Consider the following 19,203-nt stretch of genomic DNA (forward strand, 5'->3'; position numbering starts at 1 on the left):
TTCACACAAACACTCAGTTCTTTTAGTTATAAGAGAATTGAAGCAATTGAACATTAATAATGCAACATGTGCTTTGTTATGCTATTGATTGTGCATTTAGCCTACAATGAATAAACAATCTTCAACAAGCCAAGTAGCTTTAAGCAGAAGAAGAATGAATATGCAATTGAAAATTTTGATTCATCCACAAATTATGCACTTGGAAAGTAGCTGGTAGCAAGACTAAGAGGAGACAACAGGGCAACATCCTCAATTCTTTCATTTCACTCCGAATGCGAAGGATAACTTGGGTCGAGATTTGTTCTTGCCTAATAGCTTCATCTGATTTGCCTTTTCTTCTTCCTCCTCCATCTTCTTCCTACGCATTGCTTCTTCCTTTTCTTTCTGTATTCGCTCCAGCTCGAGATACCGCTCCAGCTCTTTTTGCTGCTGCTCCAAAGCTTCTCTCCTTTGAGACTCCTCCACTTTTCTTTGGTTTTCCTCAAGCATCTTCTCCAACTCCTCCCTCTCCCTTCGCTCTCGTTCCTGCAAAGCCAAGGGAACAAACCACTTTGAACAATGAAGCATCTCAAGGAGTTCATTTTTGAAGAGCAGGTGAGCTCTAAAGACTGACTGTCGAATTCAGAAAGAAAATAATTGTGACCAAGAAATGATCAAAAAAGTAAAGCATGGATATAGTTTGATGCGGATATCTTTAAGAGAATGCTTACTGCTTTCTCTCTTGCCTCAACAAGAGCTTCTTCCTTTTCTTTCTCAAGTTGAGCAGCAACCTCACCTAGCAACTTTTTATGGCCTTCTTCAATTCGTCTTTGAATTTCCTGTTTGATCTCCTCGGAGTTTAGAGACTCCTCGACCTTCTTTTTGATAGCTTCCTCAATCCGCGTAGCAGTTTCTTCTCCTATAAGTTTCAATTCTGCTTCCTTTTGGCGCCTGTTTGTAGAATTAGGATGTTAACAAGAGAAACATTCCTCACATAAAGCAACAAAATGTTGAGTTGGAGATATTCTCATAAACCAGATGAACAGCCTTGAACTAGATCACCGAACAGCATGATAAGCTAGATTAATCATGAGCCATCTTTTTCATCCTTATTACTCATTAAATACAAGATTATGTTTTTTAGGCATACCTCTAAAGAATCCAGATCCAAACAAATGAATTATCAAACTGGTGAACAGTAGATAAAGCAGGCACCAATTGCATCATCAAATATAACAAGTGGAACTATACCAGTAGCTTCCTTCAGAATAGCCTGTGGAAGAAAATGTCAAGCAGCCTGTACAGGTTTAAAACTAATCACTTAAACACAACAATTTCTCCATCATTAATACACAGCCGCCACACTATAGAAGTTCTAATTTTACAATGACGAAAGGCAGAGACAGTGTGCAATTTGACATTTTTTTTATTACTTAGAAATGGAAGGAAAATTATCAGTGCTTATCGAAATCCAATGAGCAAACACAAAGCAAAAGCAACTGACTGCAATGTTGTTAAACCCTCACTTGGCTGCTCAGGGCATTAGCTCCCCTGGTCCAGGACTACAAGTTGAGTGATGCATGATTGATATAGGGTACCACAAACTGGTGATGCATGATTGTCCCTTTGAAGAACACTAGCTGATGGTCAAGTAACTTCATAGATTCAGGAAATCAATGAAACTTTAGTTCTCAACTGCTTTGAAGGAATGATTGTCAAAGCAGTCGATACAAATGACTTTTCAAGGGTAACATTCATGTCCCATTTTTATACTTCACTAAACAACACAAAACTATGTTATATCCATCTTCCTTATTTACAGGTAATGTCAGTTGAAACTTCAAACACATGCTTCCCGAATTAACTTGGCCATTGGTTCCAGCTCGCCCTCGAGTAAAATGCACAGACGAGGAGTATTGCAACTAAACTGAAGGCTCAAGATCCTCTCTAAAGTAGAGGATAAACTCTTACCGTTTCTTTTCCTCTTCCAGTCTTTGCCTTTCATGCAAATCAAGACTAGGGCTTTCAGACTTGTTTATGGGCGAATTCAATATGCTCCTACTCCTCTGCCTTTTGTGTCTTCTTGGTGGGGGAGATCGACTAGCTCTTCTCCGAGGGCTTGGGGAGCGACTCTTCCGCCATCTCGGAGAAGGAGAAGGAGAACGAGAGCGACTTCTTCTGAAAAATAGAGAGAAGCTTTCAGACAATTTGCATGGATAATATTTAAAAACCATGAAAGAAAGGATCTAGCTTACATATTCCACGATGCCAACAATTGACTCAACATGATACAAGCAGTTACCTTGGCTATAGTTAGGGAAAACAATCATCCTCCAAACCAGACCTTAACCAGAAGGATATAAAACCAGGCAAATGAGAGTTCATAGGGATTGAAGTAGATCACCTATACGAATAAGGGGATCGGCTGCGATCTCTTCTGCTCCTCCTGATGCTGTATCGAGGAGATGGAGAGCGCCTTCTCCTATAAGGAGATCGAGATACCGTCCGAGGCATGTTTTTACACGCGATAATCAATCTGGCAAGAACAAGTTAATCTTCCAGCAATAATCCATCAACAATCATTTAGATCAACATCAATTAAAAAAAACTATATTTACCGAAAAAATCCGCCTCTGATTGTCAAGATCTTTCATCCAAGGACCGGAAGAAAAGACCTAATGGCAGAATCAAACGCACAAATTAGCTGCCAACTAGGAGCAGAAAAGGTGATCGTGAGAGGAAACAGCAGGGATTACCGCAGCCAAACGAGGCGATTGCTAGACGGGAAGCGATTTGGAGGCAGTAGACGGAGGAAGATACAGATGAAGCAGACGACGGAATTGGAGGTGGAGCACGAAACTAGGGATGTGAAGGCGAAGAAACCCAATAATTTATAGGCCGAGAAGGGCTTGAGCGGGCTAAATTGGATCAGCCCATTGTAATTTATATCGGCCCAATTTCGGCATTCATGGGAAGAATACAAATCATGCTGTAAAATTAAAATATTGTAAAATGGATGGGCGAAAATGAGAAACGAAATTGAAAAAAAAAACACACAACGAAAATCTTGAATTTGATTCCATGGAACTTTGATTCATGAAGATTTGAGATTCAACTGGTGAAATAGAAAATTTTAATTCTAATTTAATATTGGCGGCTCTGTTTGCTCCTCTAAATATTTTATTACTTGCACCATGTTTACACTAAGAAAAATGATCCTAAGATATTTATTTATTTATTTATAATCTTAATCTTGGAGATGACTGACTCGATCTAACGATAGTTTAATATCAATGACGCCCCTAGATTAGCAAAGGAAGGACCCCAAAGGCAAGGAAAGAATCCTACCTCTTTATCAAAGTTCATTCAGTATTTGGAATGGCAAACAATCCACCATGTTGCCTTTGCTCTCAAACAACTATTTCTCAGATATTAAATATCAACATATATTGAAAACAAAAATAAGATCCTACTTCATTTAAATGGTTGGTAAATTAGTTTCTAAATGCTTTATTACTTTTATCCATCATATTTTCAATATTTATTTCCAGATTATCTGTTGATTGAAATTGACCATGTTAATTGGCAGATCTGAACTTGCATTAAGATATCCCTGGGAAAGAAAAGGAACAAAAGAAGAAGATCAGTGTGCCACAAGCCTTGAAGGTACTGGAAAGGCTTCAAATCTCTCCAACCCAACCCAAGTGGGCTCCATCCACTCCCTGACAGAATCCAAAGCTGGAAGCTGCTTCCTTACTTCTTCCCTCGATGCCTTGCATGAAAGGGATGAGTGAGCATAATGCTGGGAAGTGTATGGAATGATTTTAGCAATGGACCAAGTTCTTTTCACTTTTCACAGAAAAGAGGAGGAAAAGCACCAAAACAGATTGTCAACTCCTTCAAATCTCACCACTACTGCACTGTTTCCATTGTCTCAGAGGGAGTGAAACAAGCATGGAACCACTTTGGATGAACAAATTTGCTTGGCTGGCATGGTCTTCTTGGCCATCATCTGAGGCCAAAAGTCCTTTGCAGATACCAGCTATCCTTATTCCTTGCTGCAGCTGATCACTTGTTTGATACTACAGTGAGGTTGATTGCTGTTCAAGCCAAAGACATTGATTCCTGTAATATAATAACCTCGAGTATGTTCCCAGTGGAATCATTGTGCTTCTTGAATGCCATCTATAAATTTGCTATCCTTCTTCTGAGCTTCTAGTGAGTAACACACTGAGAGTATCAGAGAGACTACTGGACTATCACCATTATATTTCCATGGGGAAGAGTGGCTCCGATCACAGTCCAAGCGTGGGCAGTAGCAGGAAGAGGCAGTACAAGGGAGTGAGGAGGAGAAGCTGGGGATCCTGGGTCTCGGAGATCAGAGCACCACATCAGAAGACGAGGATATGGCTCGGCTCTTATTCGTCGCCGGAGGCTGCCGCGAGAGCCTATGACGCAGCTCTTCTCTGCATCAAAGGCTCATCGGCTAGTCTCAACTTCCCGGCCTCCCTCCCACCGCACCACCTTCCTTCCACTGCCATGTCCCCGAAGTCGATCCAAAGAATCGCCGCTGCGGCCGCTGCCAATGCCACTGTTGAATCTACTCTGATGACCGCTCCATCACCATCTCCTCCTTCGCCTTCTCGATCCATGGATGCCGATGAAGACCATCATCCTATAATGACGAGTTCAACTACTTCAACCGCAGACGAAAAGAAGATGGATGATGAAACTTGGATTGAAGTTGGAACCTTTCAATCACCAAAGTTCATGGATCAGATGATCGACCCACTGATCTATTCCTGGGAGGAGTGTGAGGAGGTTGGTGACTTCAATCTATGGAGCTTCTTCTAAGAGAATAGCTTTAAGTTTAGAATTTTCACCATCTAATTTTTGCTTTAGCTTCCCTATCTACTAGATTTGATCTCTTAATTTTCCACAAGATTTTCTATGAAAAGATTGCAGGCAGCTGTATAACTTTGTTCTTAATGTATTATTATTATACTGTCATTTCTGCAATAAGGACTGAAGGAAAAAAGGCTAACTTATCAGGTATTTCTCTTATGAAAACTGAAACTTGAGATCAAAGATTTCAGGTGTGAGTCATTGATGACAGGAATCAGATCTCTTTCTTGCAAGGAGGTTATAGATCAAAGCAATTGTTTCTCAATTTGAAGCTATATTAGTTATACATTAATGTTCAATTTCAAACAATAACTATCTAACCGTTCACTTATAGTAATTATGAAATCATAATTACTATATGGTATTATCGGTTCAAAATTTAAACAACTTATTTGTAATAGATTATGAAATCATAACTATTACAAATTACTCGGTTCAAGATTTAAACAAAAAAAAATAGAACAATGAAAATACTATCATTGAAGATAATTGAATAATTACATACGGAATATAATATTTAACAAAAAATTTTCTTCTTAAAATAAAATATCATTTCATCTTCAATATAATTATCCACAGCAGACGCTATAGCTTTTTCTATTGTGTCATAACCAACTAATCGGATCTTCTTCAATATATCTTTGTAAGCAGAAAGCTTAGAGGGAGAAGGCAATATAAAAAAAATCCTTTGCAAGTATTTTTTTTTTCTGAGGACGTCATCAGCCAGTTAAATTGACGATTCTAGGTCATCAAAAGAAGGACGTATTTTTAATTTTTGTTCAAAATTAAATTTCATCGCACGATAATTTTAAATATTTTGACCCGAAGAATTCCGATCTGGTGGAACTGGAACTTGACCTCGTTGATCCACCTGGAGCGATTCTATTCGGCACCCACCGTGGCATGGCCTGCTCCACTTGACGCGCCGAGAAGCTTCGCGAGATCGAAGCCTACAAAATGGGGTGTCGTCCCTTGCCGCGTGGGAGAACACCGACCTGAGCCTGAGCACCAGGCGAGAGGAGACATGGCGTACGTTGAGAATGGTATTCGATTTCTTCGCCTTCCCGTCGTTTTTTTACCAAGCTTCTTCGGACGTTAGAGTAGTCTGTTTAGGAATTAGGGTTTTCATCGTTATTCGCGTTCCCTTTTAGGCAAATCTGATCATCTTGGGCCTGTTATGCTAGGTTTTCAATCGATCAACTTATGGCGCATCCATCTATCCTGTTTCACGAGCGATATGTAGCTGTTGTATCGATCATAAGGGTCAGCTGTTGATTTTATTCCCTTTGTATGTTTAAATAGGTTTTTAGTATCGATAGACGTTCTTGAAATTATTATTATAGAGGCTTGGAGGTTTGGAGGAGGAAAGATGAGGTAGGGACGATCTAGATGAATGACCGATGAGACCTGAGATATATTGCTGCTATCGCAACAATTGTTGTTGGGAGCGGTTCCAGTGGTGTTTGACCTTTGAGTCATTGGGAAGGAGGAAAATAGGTAATAGATTTAAGTGGATCGAATCGAAAACTGTAGAATTAGAAGAGACTCCCATCCTTCAAACGGAGGAACAAAGTATACCTTAGCCGTTTCTTTTCTCATAAGTAATTTTAACAGGATCATCTACATCCGTTGAAATCTATTGTTGAGATCAGTATACCTCGTTTGTTTGTTTGTTTGTTTTCTCATAAGTAACTTCCCACCAGTATAGGTTAGTTGTTTGTTTTCTCGCAAGTAATTGTAACTTATACAGGCTTACATTCATGAGCAATATGTTGAGATCAGGACACATCTGTAATTTAAACTCAGAAAAGATCAGTAGATAGCTTCTCTGACCTAGCATTTTTTTTTTAAATATCAAAGAAGCCTGTTGATGTAAACAATGATATGCTTTCTCATATACACCTTATGCAACTCTTGAGAACATTTGTTGTCATTTATAGATTTACTTAGCATTGAAGCTTGTATCTTTGATGTAGCATCCGGAACAATCTCGCACAAATAAATTCACAAAGTGGGAGAACTTATTAAATTGACAAATGAATTACACGAAGCATACAAACCCCTTCTGCAAAACAAAAATAAAGGGCAATTCCTCTGAAGAAGTCTATTTTACACTAAAAATTATAATGAACTTTTAAAAACTTAAAACAATTTTAAAATTTTACCAAACTTGTAAAATTTATACCCAAAAGGTTTTAAAGGAGCCTTGAATTATATTGTTAAACTGCATCATTCTTCCCAAATACAGATAACTCATCTGTCATTGTTTTTCTTCACTCGTCGTTTGTAAACATAAGTACTAATGGGTTCACTTGTTGAACACGGTTTCTTTATTGTCTTTTTTTGTTCAACCCTTTAAATGAGTGAGGAACAGTTTCTTTCTCATTATAATTTTGAGGAATTAAGTTTTGATTTTTTTTTTCATCATTTTTGGTCACCCTTTACGTTAAGTAAGGAATGCTACAACTAATCAAGAGATGGATATGATATTTGTGGGTCTTCTTTGTCAAAATTAGCATAAACAAAAGCTTTGGTGCCTCTTAATAAATTAGCATAATTTTAATTTATAATTCAAACTAATGTTTGATTAAGTTTGTAAGATAAATAATTCAGTCTTAATTTTTCTATAAGATTTGGTGGGATGAATGTAAACTCTTTTAAAGAAGTTATTATGAGATTTTTGGGGCTCATAAATGCATATGTATGCTCTACATGGTTGTATGTCAGTGTACGTGGTACATCAACATCTTTTCTAAATAATCATTGCTTAACTCATTTTTTTATGTACACGACAAAACTCTCATTTTGGTGAATAAAAGTAGGCAAATAAAACAAATGAATATACTGATGAGCTTTAAACTCAGAAATGACTATAAACAGAAATGGCTGTAAATGAGCATATAACCATAAATGTCTTATTACAACTATTATATTCAATTTTATCAGTTTTTGTTCCTATCTTGTCCTTTATTTTTATAATTTAGTTGATTCTTTTGAGTCCTTAAGATAGTGATAGTGTGATAATTATAAGTTTGATATTGTGATCCTAAATGTGGTGAGTTGTCACAGTAATTTTAGAAGGCTTGAGTAAAGTAAGTGATTTTTTTTTAAAGTTTGAGGAAAGGATTGTCTGGGGCTGAGTTATCATTAATGGTTCATCATTTTTGGGGCATTGTCACTTAAGTGTCAAAAATTCTACTAGATATGTTGTTTGGTGCATTGGAAGGGAGTAGTTTGTGAGGAGGATCTTTTCTAGAGTTCATCAATTTAAAGTGTGAGTTTTTCTTTTACACTTCTTTCCACCATGCTGAGGGTTTCATTAAGCTACATAAGAGGTGCGTGCTTAAGAATATGGATAAAATTATATTGAATACTGATTATTGGAAAATGCCTAATAAAATAGTTGATTCTACTTTTGCATTCATAAAACCAAATAGGCACACAAAAATTCCTCTAAGAGCCTTCTCACTTTGTTTAGCATGCCAACTTTAACAGTGGTTTAAATTTCAAGGTAGAGGATTGACTGTCTCACAGGGAGATATGGAACTCCAGTCTTTGTGTGTTGTTTAGTTCTCCACGGGTTATATTACTTGTATATTGGTGCTATCACTCCCATCCTCAGCGCAATAATTTTGGATGCCATGACTGTAGTAGAGAGATGGACAACGCATTAAAATGTAGCTTTGTTAGAATGACAGAGCTTCGTTAGGATAACATGGAGGGTATGCTGTGGTGCACGTGGAGATGCCAAGATTTATCAGATTAAAATAGGATACTGAATGCTTATAGTCTAATAATATTTATATTAAAAAAATAAGATATAACTATAAATTATGTTGTTATTTAGTAGTAATTCAGTGCTTATGAAGTTAGTTACATAGTTACAGATTCCTTATATATATAATCATTTTTACATATATAAATTAAGTAATAAAATAATTAATATTTTGTACTTGTTAAACTATTAAGGTTTTAATCTACTATGAAATATCAAGGATCATTTATTAACTGAAAAACATTATTTAAGTTATAATCCGATATTATTTTTTATTAACTGTATATATATATATATATATATATATATATATATATATATATATATATATATATATATATATATATATAACTGCCAAGAATAGCTTGGGCAAGCAACTAGCACCTTAGACAATATGGGACTTTGGTGTCCTAGAGCTTCCTAGTTCTTACGCCTTTAATAACACTGAAGATGTCAATAGAAGATGGTTATTGCCTTGGCAGAAGAGGCAGCCAGACTGCTCAAAGAGAAATTTGGAAGCATGAACTGCAGTAATTCCTTGTCAAGTTGAGTGGGCTAAATTAGTCCCATTAGGCACAAGGAAGTTAGGAAAGAAAAGTTGCACCATTGAGCCTAAGGGAGTTATGCTATGCACTCTGTCCAGTGGGTGACATTGCTTTAGTAACTGATTTTGCTAGCTATCTTGATTAAGCTTATGCCATCTTCGAAGTTCATTTAATTACATAGTTTGGATATTGAATCAAGAACATAGGATTTATTTCAGTACTGATTGCAGGCGTTGTGAAGTCAAAACGAACAATATGGCGACTGAGCATAATATCTGATTTCTTCTGGGCCATCATAAACTTTATCAAAATATTCTTCGGGACACTGTTCTCGGTATGGCCTACATGATGTATCATGTTCATTTCAATTCATTTTGTATGCTTCATTTCCAAGTCATCACATTTTATAAAGTTGGGAAAGACCTATGCCAATCAACCATGTTTTTCAGGATGAAAAATCAGATGAGTATAAGAAATCTGGCAAAAAATGGGATGGCGGTCCTGGTGGAGGATCCGGAGGAGGTCCATATGGCGGCGGTGGCGGCGGTCCCAGGCCACGTACAATGAGTGATCTCCGTGCAGACCATAGTAAGTTGGAACTTGAAACCTATGATATGTATGAATCTTAGTATTATAGAGATAATCAATGTTACAACTTGTATTGCAGATGCACTTCCTGCTTGCGGTTCTTGCTGCGGTGGAGGTTAATAATGACAGTATGTGCATCGGTTGTGGCTCTCAACTATGCTTAAAATGGGTGTATTGCTTCAGCTCCTATCCATATATCCTACAAAAGTTAAACTGTTACTTTTTATCTTTACGACATTTGATCTACTTGAAACTCTAGTTCCATAAGTGATGCTTGTGTTCCATTCCAAAGCATCACGTTCCTGTATTTGTTATGGCATAGTAATGGATCTTCCAAGCTTGTAGGTCTTATCTTAAAGCAGTTGTCATCTAAGCAAATGTTTGAACTCCTTTTGAAAGGAAAGCTACTGTTTCAATACATTTAGCAACTCCATGGTTACTGATCTCAAGCTAAAAGAATGCTACGCGTTTGATTGAAACTGCTGACTTGTATGATGTTTTTGCCCACTAGATAAAACGCACCTAAAATTTTCATTTATATCGACTAAATGGAGCCAATGAGTTGTAGTTTGATAAGCCTTGATTTTGGGTTATGAGACATGATTGGATGGTTGAGGAATCAAAGAACAACTGTCTCGATTTACTTCCTCACAGATGGTCGTAGGACCATTTTGCTTATTATAATCTTGGGTTATAAGACATAATTGGATGTTTGAGGAATCAAAGAACAAGTTCATACTTGCAAATGTTTGATTACTATTAAACTTTATAATTTGATTAGTTTAAGATTTGGTTAGAAATATATAATTAACATATGTAAGAGTTTTTAAAAAGAATTATGAATAGCCTTTCTATTTATTAACACGGAAGCATTGCTGTATGGGACAATTCGCTAGTATTTACCTTTTTATTTAGTTGAAAAATAAAATTTTTAAATATTCTTTTAAATTTTAAACTTATTTTGTTAAAATTATTACGTATGGAAAATATAATATTAAATATTTATTTCCATTTACTTTTTTAAAAAATTGTAAAGAGCAGCAGCGCCTGCACATGTCAAACCTCCATCAAAAGTAGCACGAATCTTGATGAGTGATATCCGACATAACGGGCAGATTGCAATTGCAAGCAACTGAGCGAGTCGTGATATTCCGCCTATTTTTGAACGAAACTCTGCCTTCCCACTTCCACCGTCGCTCTCGATCGGGATGGCGGTCGCTCCCATCCGCATCTTCGCCGGCCGGTAGCCTGCTCGGAGATATGCCGTTCAGACCCTTCGCCCATGGATCGGAAGGTTGACCTTCCGCCGCCTGCGGCTTCCAACCACCCGATCCGTCCCCGCGCCATCGATTCAAACCTCACCTCCTCCTCCTCTTCTTCTTCCTCCTCCTCCTCCTTTTCTCCCCCTGATTTCCTTCGCCAGGCACTTGCTGCCTACAAGCGCCACAGACCTCTCGGTGAGTTTGACCTTCCGTTCGGCTTCTTTTCTGTCTGCCCTAGATCCCTTCATTTTCGTAGTCTGCAGTCAAATTTCTTGGTGCCTTCTAATAATTGACAAAGATTGATGCTTTACTTTCGTTCAAGGGCGTTATCGCTTCCTTTTTATGAAAGAATTTGACTTTTAGGGTGTAGAGGGGGGGGGGGGGGGGGGGGGGGGGGGGGTGCTGAAGTGGCCGAGTTCTCCTTGGTTTCTTGTTCCTTTCTTGACTAGCTATCTTGAATGCTCTTCAGGTGGCATGCAGGGCAATATCAAACGGGCGACCCGAGTCTTGGTTCCTCAAACTGACTTATCGAAGGGCATCAACTCATCGTCTTCAGTGACTTCTAACGAGCCTGGAAAGGCATTTCCTCTGACAGGAGCAGTTTTAGAGACTAGAAAATTAGTGAATGAGACAAATGATCATGCTGAGGATCGTGCAAGTTTAGTTGCAGTACTCCAGGAGGATGCCTCAATCACACCGCCTTCTGTTGGTGGGACTTTAACAGCCATCGGGGATAATAAAGAAAGCAATTTTGAATTGCAGAAGGTCAACATCGACCTGCTAGCTGATCAAAAGAAGTCATCTATAGCAGTTTCGTCGTATCAGGTGCCATCTTTGGTTGCACTGAGGGAGGACGAGATAAAGAAGGAAAATGCAACTTCACAGAGTAAGTTAAAATGTTGAAATCATTAGCGGTGAATGATGTATTAAGATAAGATGGTAATTTTTATTATTTTCTGCCTGCTTCAATGTCTCTCTTTATGTGTGCTTAGGTACACTCATGACAACTGATAGTAAAATGGAGAACATCTCTTCTTACTTGCATTCTCTTGCATTGACAGAGGCGGAGGGGTATTTGGGAACTCAGCTTGAGATAAAAGATCCAAAGCTTCAAGGTTATGGAAATATAGAAGCGTTTGGAATAAGCACGAAGTATGGAGGCACTATTTTATCTGAGAATAGGAAAGAATCTAATCATGATCAGTGTTATAGGGAACCAGTAACAAGATATTCAGTTGTTGGTTCTTCATGTGCCACTGCATTGTCAGTTAACACGGGTCCAACAATTCAATCTACACATGCTCAGCCGGCTGCACAGATGTCTTTTACAACTCAAGTCTCTTCTCTTGCTAGAGAGATGCCATCAGGCAGTAAGGTTCTGGTTTCCTCAGGAGAACAAGTGGCTGTCAGAAATGATCCTGATTGGCATATTGATAACAAACACAATGTTCATTTGGCTGAAAAAGTTAATAAGGAGTTTCATGACGATGCCAATTGCCCACCTCAGCCTCCATTGCCAAATAATCTGTCTTCAGGTATTGAAGCAAGCCATCCTCAGGCAAGCAAAGTAGAGAAGTCTCGTCAGAAAAAGAAGTATGATCCAAATGTATTTTTCAAAGTTAACGGGAAGCTTTATCAAAAGCTTGGCAAAATAGGAAGTGGAGGAAGTAGTGAAGTGCACAAAGTAATATCATCAGATTGTACTATATATGCCTTAAAAAAGATAAAGCTTAAAGGACGAGACTACCCTACTGCCTGCGGATTTTGTCAAGAGATTGAGTATTTGAAAAAATTGAAGGGCAAAAGCAATATTATTCAACTTATTGATTACGAGGTAAAAAATCACAAAGCAATGAAGTTGTTGAAATGTATATGTGTGTTCTTTTTTGAAGAGATTGTGGACTATATTTTGAGTCAATAATGCTTGGATAATTGTTATGCTGCCCTCTAGTTGGTTAATTTTGATTCCTAGTAACTGACTTTGCTATGTGAACTAGACATGAATGTATATGCATTCTTATTGTCTCATTGCCTCTGGATTTTGTCAAGAGATTAGGTATCTAGTTGATGTGATAAGGCAACAATATTCAGTCTATTGCTTATGAGGTAAAAGTCACAAAATTATCATATTGAAATAAGATTTAGGAAAAGAGCAAGAGATGATCCTCTACCTAATAACTTAGACATGACTGCAATGTTGATGTACTGCCCTTTAATTGATTGATTTGGATTCAGTAGTTAAGTCACTTATCATATATGCTGTAGATAGGGATGTATGTGCATTCTTATTGTTCCACCTGTAAATACTAGAATTTCAGTTTGCTATAGTAGTTATGATATTGGATGCTTGCATGCCCAACCAATTTAGTAGCTTCTTGAAACTTTTTTCTCCTTGTCATGTGACATGTTTTGAGCTTCTCAGTTTTTTCATTGTTTTAGAATCTGAAACTCCAGGTGAGTCTCATAACTAGTTTTACGCAAGATATTCAATGAATTTTGCACACCTGCACCAATGGTTGTTATTTACCAACTTTAGCCTTTGATGCAAAAAAATAAATAAAAAGTTGGCCAATTCCTTAATTGCTTTTGTCCAAATTTCATTCCAAGCTTGATTCACTGGAAAAACAGGGAAAATTATAGTTTGCCCACTTGAGAGATATTCTGATATTAAATTTGCTACCTGTAAGTTTTTCTTTATAATCATAACACTTTGCCCACATGATTAATAGATTTATCACATTTGTATCATCATAACTATACACTTATAATTTAAAAACATAATAGATATTTTTATGTTTAACATACCAATCTGTATTTAAAATAATATTAGTAGCCATATGGGGGAAAATTGACAAAACATGGAATCACATGACACATTTCAGAGGTGGGTAGAGAGAGTGACCATGGGGTGCATAAAAGTTTCAACTTTACTAATTACACCTGAGTGAAGTGTTATAAAAATCTCAGGCGGCAAAATGAAATGGGTTGTATAAAAAAGAGTTACTTGTGATTGGCTTGGATCACTGTTGCTTTGCTTAACTAGAGGCTAGCCATGGGCATATTTGTTTATTTTTTGCTTGATTTTACAGCTTCCCAATAAATGGAAGAAATCTGAAACGAAATTTTGTTTTTCTTTTCAAGCATTACAGTGTTATTGAATTTCTTTTAAAGATGACAAGGTGTGAAATATATGGGTGGAAACAGAGTTACTTGCAAACAAAAATAAAAAAAAAGGACAAAAAAGAGAAAAACTCAGAAATGCAAACTATAAAGTAATGCACATTTGGTTCAAAACCAATAAGATAGGGACTTCTCCTTATTGTTGTTGAACAACTAACATATCAGATATCCGAATTCAAAGTGAAAGTTTAAGCATCAATTTCTTTCCAAGCATTAGAGCTTCATACAAATAAAGAAAGAAATAAGGGCGAGTTACAGTAAAACACTAGAACCAAGGAAGGGAGGTAGCGATCCTTTATGTAAGCAGAGTCAAATGATATATCGTAGTGCAGTTGAAGATTTGCTACAATACAACTTTTCCTAATTCTAGCTGATCTGTATAGCTGTGTTTTGGGATTCATTTTCAGAATGATTAATTTGCTTTCAGTTTATAGTTATGACTTTTACATTAGCGATACCATAGATGCTGAAAAAAGGTAAATTAAATTTATTGTTTAGGTGACTCCATGGACTGTTATTTTATGACAGTTGATTAAGCCTAAAATTTTTGGCATGAAAAATAATTGTCTTGTTCTACATGGGACTGCTTAGTATTAGGCTTCTCTAAATCATATGCTTGGTGTAGCAAGTAGGTTTGGGTTGGCCTTTCAATCTTCAAACGAACTATTTTGATCTATTTCTAAATTTAGTTTCTGAAATAGATAATGTCCTAATGAACCATAACATTAGATTGCCTTTACTCACTGTAATGGTTGTTGATGTTTTACAGGTGACAGATAAAATTTTGTTTCAAGCAGTTGCAAATGACTTGGGGAATATTAAGGACAAAAGAATCAAGGATGATGAATTCATCTACATGGTACTTGAATATGGAGAAATAGATCTAGCTCACATGCTTTCACAGAAGTGGAAGGAGATTGATACTCCAGGATGGAGAATAGATGAGAATTGGCTACGATTTTATTGGCAGGTACATCATTTTACTATAGTTGACTTTATAACATTAAAAGATAATACAAGCTTTTGTGTAAATATCAAGTTTGCATCAACTTCACTTGGTTTGTTCAATAATATGAAAAATTTAGATATGGAGGAGAATGAACAAAATTGCTTAACACTAACTTTATCAAATTGTTGTTCTTATCATTGATTGTTTGATTAAAAAAAAAGCATAGCCCGGTGCACAAAGTTCCCGCCAATACGGAGTCTCGGGAAAGGGTCTATTATACACAGTCTTACTCTGCTTTGCAAGAGGTTATTTTCGAGACTCGAACCCGTGACTTCTAGGTCACACGACAATAATTTTACCATTGCGCCAACTTCATGATTGATTGTTTGATGAATTTTTAAATTGTAAATTGTAAGATTTAAAAAAATTCTAAAATAGTTAGAATTTAAAATTGTCTTACATTCTAACATATAGAATAAAATATCAAAATTAGTAGAATAAATGCATAATATTATTAATAGAACAAGACAATATTGATTATAACAAAAATATTTAGTTTCACAAGGTAAAATATCATGATGTATAATGTATTGATTATTTCATTATATTAAGAAATGAAATGGTAAAGTTGCTGTCGTGTGACCTTGTGATTATGGGTTTGAGCCGTGGAAATAGTTTATTGTAATGCAAAATAAGACTGTGTACAATCTTTCCCCGGGACTTTGCATTGGTGGGAGCTTCGTGCATGGGGTTGTCTTTTTATTAAGAAATGAAATGGGCAACAGGACGATTCCCCTCGAACATTGAAGCTTTGTTTTGGAAAAGAAATATTATATTAAATCACATAGAGATAATTATATGTATATATATTATGAGTTAATGTGTAGACACTACACCTAAAATACCAATGTGTAATTGTTATTGTCAAATTGACTATAATAGATAAGGAAATCTACTAGTTATTTTGACTAGCTTGTATCTCAATTTGAGCAATTGTTTAAAAGGTGTGGTTGAGAGAGCTTGGTTGGCTTTAAATAGGGTTGCTAGTTTAATTTGGTCAAATCGTTTAGAAATTAGTCAAGATTAGTAGATGGTTTGGTGGATATCAATCAAACTATTTAGATTCAATTGATGTGGGATAAGTTGGGTTGAAAGGTGAGCAACTCAGCCAAGGAAAATCATTATGTGATTGACTTTTGGCTAAGTAGTATTGAGTTGGGGTTTGGTTGCAAAGTGGAGTGGTTTTGAGGCTCAATGGATTAATGCAAAGAAAATTTTGGCAAGATGGCAAAGGTGGAGTTGAAAGTGCCAAAATCTTTTTCTCTTGTGTTCTCTAAAATATTGTAATCACTTTTCAAAGCCAAAGCAACCTTCGACCTCCACGCAAAGATGGCAAAGGTGGAGAACAAAGTGCCAAAATCTTTTTCTCTTGTGTTCTCTTAAATATTGTAATCGCTTTTCTCAATAGAAGGGGCTGTGTCACTATTTATGGACGAGGGATTCCTTCAATGAGATAATGATTTGATGTGGGTGAAGGATTTTAGTGTCACTACTGTAAAGGATCATTGCAGCCAAACATTGCATGAATCATGATTGCAAGACAAGATTGGGGTTTGTGCTAGGCCATGGAGGAGGGCTGGTGACTCTCATGCAAGCAGAACAAATACATGGAGAGAGTTAGGATTGAGAGAAAAGGGGAGAGCTTCCCCTCAAGGGGAATACCTCTTTTTAGAAATCCTAACTTTGAATGGAGCTTTGCTATCATGTAGAATTTTTTTAGTAGAAAAAAAGTATTGCTTTCTTGAAGATGAGATAACCATGAGTGTATATAGACTCATAAAATTCTAAATCTAACACTATTGATATGAGACTAAACCTGCTAGACCAAGATATATCAATTCAGTACATCTTATCAGAACAAAGAAGCTTAAATGCCAAAATTAAAGATGACCCAAATGATTTGAATGTTCTGTATATAAAGCTCAATTGTTTGATATGATCCATATAGGTAATCCCCAAAAGTTAGGAGTTAAGACATAGATCTTCTTCATGTTGTTGTAGAATTCTCATACCAGTAACCTGACATACTGTTAAGATGGAGTCTTCACTAGAATTTTGAGTTTGGCGCTTCATTTGATACATTTTGTATGGAAGTTAGCTGAGTCTTTCATTAGAATTGAACACCTGTTTGATGCATTCATTAATAAATGTTGTCTATCTATAATCGCTTCTCACTTCATGAATATTAATTCTCATTAATGCAGCAAATGCTTGAAGCTGTTAATACAATTCATGAGGAACGTATTGTGCACTCAGATCTTAAACCTGCTAACTTCTTGTTGGTCAGGGGCTCACTCAAGCTTATCGACTTTGGTATCGCTAAAGCTATAATGAGTGATACCACAAACATACAGCGAGATGCTCAGGTACAGAAGAAATCTTGCTTTTGCTATTTTCATTTGAGCAATTACCAAAAAGAGCACCTTATACTGAAATATTTCCAAACTGGACCGCCTATGTTTAGTTTAGGTCTCTCTCTCTGTGTTTTCTTTTACCAATTTACCTTCCCTTGTTTGAACCAAGGTATTTGATGAAACAACTTGAACAATTTATTAAAATAATAATAATAAAAATAAGAGTCAAACAACCATTAAATTTTTAAATTTATGAAAAAAATAGTTAGTCAAGATGTTTGGTGGAACAACTTGGCTACTGAATCAGTTAAATTAAATTAATTATTTTTTTTTTCAGAAAACAGATACCAAATTTGAATTATTATTATTTTTAAATAGAGGAACTCATATATGAAATTGATGATGTGAGACCCACTGCAAAATAATTCAAATGTCATTATTTAATTTTATAGGCAAATATTTTTTAAAGTAAAAGGGTAAAATTAATCAGTTTAATGCTATTAGGTGAAACAACTTGGTAGATTGAAACCAAAAAATAAAATAAAATATAACATATATATTTTTAAAATACCTACTATCAATGGACAATTAAAATATATATTTTTATTATTATTATTATTATTATTTTAAATTTTGTTAGTTAGGATTTGGGCACTTATCAATATCAAAGGCTCTATTTGTCTAATTGATCCTTTTCATTTTTCACACAATACCAGAGAGATTGGAATGTTGATGATTGACTGCAGGTTGGAACCCTGAACTACATGTCCCCTGAAGCATTCATGTGCAATGAACGCGATGCGAACGGAAACACTATCAAGTGTGGTCGCCCCTCCGACATCTGGTCTCTTGGCTGCATCCTCTACCAAATGGTGTATGGAAGCACACCCTTTGCACAATACAAGACATTTTGGGCCAAGTTCAAAGTCGTCACCAATAAGCACCATCAGATTGTATATGAGCCTGTCTCCAACCCTTGGCTTATTGATCTTATGCAAAGATGTCTTGCGTGGGACCGCAACGAAAGATGGAGAATCCCACAACTCCTGCAGCACCCATTTCTAGTACCAAGAGCGCCGAAAGAGCTAGTTCAGTTTGGTGATCAATTGCTCATAGAGAGGATTGGTACATACCGGAATGATCCCGATGTGTCTAGGCTGTGTTCTCAGCTCCATGAAGTCATAGAGAAGCTCGATAAAGAACACAAGGATCCTACTAATGTATCCGCGGACTCAAATGCTTCTTGATGGCGATACTGTATTTGGAAGATATCTAATCCGGGTGGCTGTTTCAGGTGCATCCTTTTTCCCTTTTTGGTACATGTTCATTCAGTGTAATATTGCTCTTCTGATATAGCGAGTTGATCCTTATTTTGAATGAGCCATTTGCATGTTGTGCTGGAGTCCTTGTCTTCTTTGCTGTGTAGTGAGGATCGTTAATATTTTGATGCGATAAGTGTGGCCTATCACCAAATATTGAATTCCCACATCTATTACATTGCTGTATTATTATGTTAGTTGAGATTAGCTATAATTTCGGTGCTGTCAGAGGATTAAAGGATCTCAATTTTGTCATACTCAATTGAAATGAATGGTTCTTCTCTATT

The 19,203-nt window shown here is 36.5% G+C and overlaps 4 protein-coding genes across 5 annotated transcripts; 3 read left to right on the plus strand and 1 right to left on the minus strand.

Annotated features, from left to right (window-relative positions):
• Positions 1-53: 53 nt before the first annotated feature.
• Positions 54-2,832, minus strand: LOC141840710 (uncharacterized). Of its 2 annotated transcripts, XM_074728770.1 has the most exons (6): positions 2,736-2,832; positions 2,598-2,654; positions 2,384-2,515; positions 1,951-2,157; positions 711-930; positions 54-525 (listed from the first exon to the last, which is right to left on the minus strand). In XM_074728770.1, the coding sequence occupies exons 3-6, from the start codon at positions 2,491-2,493 to the stop codon at positions 259-261; spliced, it is 804 nt and encodes a 267-aa protein (XP_074584871.1). In that variant the 5' UTR covers positions 2,494-2,515; positions 2,598-2,654; positions 2,736-2,832; the 3' UTR covers positions 54-258. The 2 variants fall into 2 exon arrangements, with proteins under 2 accessions (XP_074584871.1, XP_074584872.1); XM_074728771.1 differs by lacking the exons at positions 2,598-2,654; positions 2,736-2,832 and adding an exon at positions 2,235-2,286 and having other exon boundaries at positions 2,384-2,458.
• A 1,422-nt stretch (positions 2,833-4,254) lies between these two features.
• LOC141837041 (ethylene-responsive transcription factor ERF039-like) lies at positions 4,255-4,833 on the plus strand. Its single transcript, XM_074724520.1, has one exon. The coding sequence runs from the start codon at positions 4,255-4,257 to the stop codon at positions 4,831-4,833; it is 579 nt and encodes a 192-aa protein (XP_074580621.1).
• Positions 4,834-5,818: 985 nt separating this feature from the next.
• LOC141837829 (uncharacterized) lies at positions 5,819-10,210 on the plus strand. The gene is made up of 4 exons (XM_074725199.1): positions 5,819-5,927; positions 9,435-9,538; positions 9,654-9,792; positions 9,872-10,210. Exons 1-4 carry the CDS (start codon positions 5,909-5,911, stop codon positions 9,910-9,912), a joined length of 303 nt encoding a protein of 100 aa, XP_074581300.1. The 5' UTR covers positions 5,819-5,908; the 3' UTR covers positions 9,913-10,210.
• An 864-nt stretch (positions 10,211-11,074) lies between these two features.
• LOC141841767 (serine/threonine-protein kinase MPS1) lies at positions 11,075-19,078 on the plus strand. Its single transcript, XM_074729962.1, has 6 exons — positions 11,075-11,249; positions 11,524-11,940; positions 12,047-12,888; positions 15,004-15,204; positions 17,448-17,609; positions 18,344-19,078. Exons 1-6 carry the CDS (start codon positions 11,075-11,077, stop codon positions 18,842-18,844), a joined length of 2,298 nt encoding a protein of 765 aa, XP_074586063.1. The 3' UTR covers positions 18,845-19,078.
• Positions 19,079-19,203: the final 125 nt, after the last annotated feature.

Source organism: Curcuma longa, chromosome 11 (assembly GCF_044706935.1).
Source record: "Curcuma longa cultivar G26 ecotype Majalengka, Jawa Barat chromosome 11, ITB_CL_G26_1.1, whole genome shotgun sequence".
NCBI lineage: Eukaryota > Viridiplantae > Streptophyta > Magnoliopsida > Zingiberales > Zingiberaceae > Curcuma > Curcuma longa.